The sequence below is a fragment of the Bombina bombina genome, chromosome 6, assembly GCF_027579735.1.
Source record: "Bombina bombina isolate aBomBom1 chromosome 6, aBomBom1.pri, whole genome shotgun sequence".
In the NCBI taxonomy this organism is placed as follows: Eukaryota; Metazoa; Chordata; class Amphibia; order Anura; family Bombinatoridae; genus Bombina; species Bombina bombina.
The window spans coordinates 581,165,052-581,171,051 of record NC_069504.1 but is presented as its reverse complement, the minus strand read 5'-3'; the positions used below and the strand labels follow the sequence as shown (position 1 = coordinate 581,171,051).

General features: G+C 37.0%; 1 protein-coding gene across 1 annotated transcript in view; it reads left to right on the top strand.

Annotated features, from left to right (window-relative positions):
* The window catches only part of APBA2 (amyloid beta precursor protein binding family A member 2), an 821,823-nt gene that overhangs the window by 391,310 nt on the left and 424,513 nt on the right, over positions 1-6,000 (top strand). The window contains exon 3 of the mRNA XM_053717552.1: positions 3,840-4,834. Coding sequence (XP_053573527.1) covers positions 3,869-4,834 — 966 coding nt within the window. The 5' untranslated portion in view covers positions 3,840-3,868. The remainder of the gene's footprint in view (positions 1-3,839; positions 4,835-6,000) is intronic.

Genomic DNA, 6,000 nt, shown 5'->3' with positions numbered 1-6,000 from the left:
AATATATATTAAAGGGCCATAATACCCAAATGTTTAAACACTTGAAAGTGATGCAGCATAGCTGTAAAAAGCTGAACATCTCTATGTAAAAAAGAAAGATATTTTACCTCAAAAGTTCCTCAGTAGCCACCTCCCATTGTAAAGGACTTCTAAGCAGCATATTAGTATGTCTGTCCTGGGACATCTGAAGGGATGAGCATTGTGCACTCTCATATTATTTCACCAATCAGGTAAAGGAAGTTTACAATGAAATCTCATGAGAGTCAAGTCAAATCTCATGAGATCACAGTAAAAGTTCATGACCTCAGCACTGCTGATGCTGATTGGCTGCTGTTCATTTCTTCATTTTTTTTTAATTTTTTTACCTGCAGCTGGGAGCAGCTGAGTATAACTTTTTACACAGAACCTACTCTGCTGAGCTGAGGAGATTGTGAGGTAAAATATCTTCCTTTTTTACATAGAGATGCTCAGGTGATATTTACAGTTATACTGCATCAGTTTCAAGTGATTTTGCATAGGAGTATTATGTCCCTTTAATATAAGATATCCATAAAAAAGTAACTCAAATCCTAGATCATAAATAAATGTATGTATTTTAAAATGTAAATAGTAAAATCTTATGAGGAGACAGTACACACCAAGAAAGAAAATAACAGCAAATCCTGGTCATAAATAAATTAAAAGGGACAGTCTACACCAGAATTTGTATTGTTTTAAAAGATAGATAATCTCTTCATTACCCATTCCCTAGTTTTGCATAATAAACACAGTCATATAAATACACGTTTTTTCTCTATGATTATCTTCTATCTAATCCTCTGCAAACTGCCCCCTTATTTCAGTTCTTTTGACAGACATGCATTATAGCCAATCAGTGCTGTCTCCCTGGAACTTCACGTGCGTGAGCACAGTGTTATCTATATGACACACATGAACTAACACCCTCTAGTGGTAAAAAAAACTGTAAAAATGTGAAGAGGCGTGAAGAGGCGGCCTTCAAGGGCTTAGCAATTAGCATATGAACCTCCTAGGTTTAGCTTTCAACTAAGAATAAAAAGATAATAAAGCAAAATTGGTGATAAAAGTGAAAGTGAACCCGGACAAAACAGAGTTACTCTTGGTGAGGGGACCTCGGGCATCAAAAATATCCCATGATCACCCAAGTGACCTGGAGCTTGGAGGCTCTAAACTCGTTAGTTCAGCAAAGGTACGAAACCTCTGAGTGCTGATTGACGCTGGACTATCTTTTAAACAGCAGATTTCCTCCGTAATAAAATACTTTTTCATCTGAAAAACATAGCCAGGATACAACACTTAATTCCACCGCATGATATGCCAACATTAATCCATGCATTTGTATCCTCTAGGCTAGATTACTGTAATGTACTTTACTTGGGCCTCCCAAAAAAAGAACTTGATCGCCTTCAGACAGTTCAAAACGCAGCAGCCAGACTATTGACCAATCAAGCTCGCTCCTGCCACATAACGACTGTTCTCCACTCCCTGCACTGGCTTCCAATTAAATGGCGAACATATTTTAAAATTGGCCTGCTGACCTTCAAAGCCTTAAACAACCAAGGCCCACAGTACCTGAAAGAGATCCTGACACCCTACATCCCATCCCATTCACTTAGGTCAGCCAACACATACCTCCTTTCAGTGCCAAGAATAAGGACAGACTCAGGCTCCAGAGCATTCAGCCACGCTGCCCCTACTTTCTGGAACTCTTTATCGTGCGTAATCAGAGAGGCACCGTCCTTGCAGACTTTTAAAAAAAAGCTAAAGACCCACCTATTCCATCAGGCATTCAGTCCGCTTATCTGACCTTCAGAAACTCCTAACTTTTATGTCTTATGTTGGTATATTTGTAAAGTGCTTTGAGTCTCACAGGGAGAAAAGCGCTATATAAATTGCAAATTATTATTATTATTATAAAAGTAAATTGGAAAATTGTTTAAAATGACATGCCCTATCTGAATCATGAAAGTTTATTTTGGACTAGACTGTCCCTTGGACTGACAGTCTAGTCCCTTTAACCCCTTAATGACCAAGGACGTGCCAGGCACATCCTACAAAAACTGGTCGTTAACGTCCTCTGGGGTTTCAAGCGCTGGTAGTGATTGCTTCCAGACACTTTCAAGTTATTGCAGTGATGCCTCGATATTGAGGCATTACTGCAATACCCTTTTTTACCTACCAATGCAGAGAGAGCCACTCTGTGGCCCTCTCTGCATCCGCCAGCGATGGTGCAGATCATTAATGAGCCATAGCAGGGAGGCGGGTGGGTGGCCCATCACTGGATCAGCTCCGGCTAGCAGTTCTGGCAGTGCGCTTGAGGGTGCGCGTGTTCGTGAGGTGGTGCACGCACATGCGAGGCAGTGCGCATGTGCACGTGCACACTATTAAGTCCTAAACTGCTGGATCCTCTGTAAGGGAAGGAGGGAGGGAGAGGGATGGGGGCAATAAGAAATAAAGTATTGCAAAAGGGATCTGGGAGGGGGTGGGTATTGAGGGGTTGGCAGCAACACTACAGAAATATGGGCTATATTTATAATTATATGTATAAGAAAAAATAATATATATATATATATATATATATATATATAAAGGCTTTTATTTTAGTACTTGCAGACTTTCTGCCAGTACTTAAGATGGCAGTGACAATTGTGAGGTGGGGGGGGGGAAAGAGAACTGTTTGAGAGGGGTCAGGGTGGGATCAGGGGGTGGGATGTGTCAGATGGGAGGCTGATCTCTACACTAAAGCTAAAATTAACCCTACATGCTACCTAATTAACCCCTTCACTGCTGTGCATAATACACGTGTGGTGCGCAGTGGCATTTAGCGGCCTTCTAATTACCAAAAAGTAATGCCAAAGCCATAAATGTCTGCTATTTCTGAACAAAGGGGATCCCAGAGATGTATTTACAACCATTTGTGCCATAATTGCACAAGCTGTTTAAAATTATTTCAGTGAGAAACCTAAAGTTTGTGAAAAAGTTTGTGAAAAATTTAACAATTTTTTTTATTTGATCACATTTGGCGGTGAAATGGTGGCATGAAATATACCAAAATGGGCCTAGATCAATACTTTGGGTTGTCTACTAAATATATATATAATATATATATATATATATATATATATATATATATATGAAGGGTTATTCAGGGATTCCTGACAGATATCAGTGTTCCAATGTAACTATTGGTAGTTTAGAAGAAAGAAAATTGTTTTGAAATAGCAAAGTGCTACTTGTACTTATTTCCCTATAACTTGCTAAAAAAGCAAAGAACATGTAAACATTGGATATTTCTAAACTCAGGACAAAATTTAGAAACTATTTAGAATGGGTGTTTTTTTGGTGGTTGTAGATGTGTAACAGATTCTGGTGCTCAAAGTTAGAAAAAGTGTGTTTTTTTCAATTTTTTCATCATATTTTATAATTTTTTATAATAAATTATAAATTATAAGATATAATGAAATAGAAAGTCCATTTAATGGCGAAAAAAACGGTATATAATGTGTGGGTACAGTAAATGAGTAAGAGGAAAATTACAGATAAACACAAACACTGCAGAAATGTAAAAATAGCCCTGGTCCTTAACGATAAGAAAATTGAAAAATAGTCTGGTCACTAAGGGGTTAAGTGTGTTTAAATATGATTTTTTAATTATTTATCAATAATTAAAAAATCATATTTTATTGAAAGCTGAGGTATCAATATGTATTTTTAAATATTACATATGTTTAGATTTAAATTTTTTAAATTATTATATGAAAACACTGTGTTTTGCAGTTTTCTTATGTGAAGTCTTACTGTATTTTTTATGTTTCCCTTAGAATCTCTCAAGAAACAATGGTCATGTAAAATGTTGACTATGGCAAACAGGAAACGTCAAAGCACGACAATCAGAATGCTGGATCACAGGCCGCGATCTTGCCCATCATCTCCACTTGCAATGGATCCTGAAAATGAGGAAATTATATATGAAGAAAATGTAGTGCATGAATACACTAATTCTCAACTACCGGACAGCAGACAAACTGCAAACTCCCAGGAAGAGCAAGATTGTAATGATAATAGTAATGATGGTGACTCGAGTTCTGACTACGTGAATAATACGTCAGATGAGGAATATGACGAGGGGCTACCAGATGAAGAGGAAGGGATCACTTACTATATCCGTTACTGCCCTGAGGATGATAGCTACCTTGAAGGTATGGACTGCAATGGAGAGGAGTACATCCCTCATGAAGAGCATCATATAGTGACAGATGAGTGTGTAGAAGCAGTGGAGGATGAGTGGACTGAATCTAAGATGCAACAACAACAGAACTGTATTGAGGATGCAACCAGAGATGAAGATCAGATTCAAGTGCTAGAGGAGGAAGACAATTTATCTTCTTTAGAAGCTCAAGACCAGGATGAAACAGTCCAGTATAGTGAAAATGAAGAGGGCTACCAAGACTATTATCCTCCAGAGACTAATGGTAATTCACTTCCCCAGTCCCCATTTCATACAAGGAAAGGTGAGGGAGTTGCTGAAGATCAAGAGGAGGACATTGATCAGATAGTAGCAGAAATCAAAATGAGTATGAGCATGAGTAGCATAAATAGTACCACAGACATGAGCCCTGAGCATGGCAGAAAAGAAACTGGGCCAACGGACATTACAGAAATATGTCAGAAAGAAGAAGGTGGTCATTGTGCTAGCAGACATGAAGGAAGGCCAAAGTCATTAAACATCCCATCAGCATCAAAACATGATGTGCAAAGGGGATACAAAACAAAGGTTAGGACTCCTGAAGAAAGACAGAAGTGGTCACAAGAACAGGTTGGTTTTTCTGTTCTCTGAAAAATAAAAAAATTGAGTTAAGTTTTTTAGTTGCAAAGAGTAGGATTTACTTTCATACAGTGCCGTCCATTTATTATTTACATGGATGTATTAGTCAATTACACTTGAATGTTGGGAAGCATGGTTACTGCTCACATTCAAATCCTTCAAAGATGCTGGTAAGTGAAGTTCTGCATTGTCACTCTGAACTCCGCCATCTTTGAATTTAAGTCTTCTTGTGTCTTGGACAGAAGTGGTGCACATATACAGATCAGTCATATTGTTTTTTTTATTGAAGCATTAATGAATTATTAATTTTTTTTAATGAAGCATTATTAAGCACTTAATCTTAGTGTGCACAATACAGAACAGGTTCTGTACATTTTTTGCAGTGGCTGCATTTCTCTATATTATTATTGAGGTTTGTTTTAATATTTGTTATTTACCATATAAACTGTGTAAAAAATGCAACAATGTAACTCTTCTGCTTTCTATTGTGTAAGATAATTCAAAGGGCAAGGTACAGCCATCAAAAAAGCCAGCAACATCACTAATCTGTAAAAGTTCACTGCATCTATCGCAGAATGCAAAAATACATGCGTAGCAAGATGGCGACACCCAGTATAATGATGCAAATCTTCACCAACTGTCTTCTGTAATGGGTTAAATTAATAGAATGGCTTTAATGAGAACTACAGATGCAGAAGGAAATACAATAACATTTTGAATAGTAACTATGTTACTGTAGTTGTACTCCATAGTTTAATATACCTTTAAGGTTCTCTAAACTATTTCTGTATCTAATATTGTAGTTATTAAGTTATTTAAAATATGTGACTTTCTTATGCTATTGGCCATTCACACCACTTTTTTTGTTATAGGTAATATTACGATGTTATTGACATTTTTAACACTTATGTACTTGGGTCATATTCTACAGAAAACATTTTTATATAAAGATACTTTTTCCACTAATGTTATTTTTAACAGTTTATCTAGATTTAATAAGTAAGTCCTGGGCTGTTCTTCCATGTATGTTTGCAGATACTGAAAGTGTTAAATAGTTGAGAACCTGGCAATATAACCTTGTTTGTATTGTGATGATGCTTTGTGCATTTGTATTTGATGTTGGTCTGCAAATGTGCATTGGGAATAGCTAAAGGTCA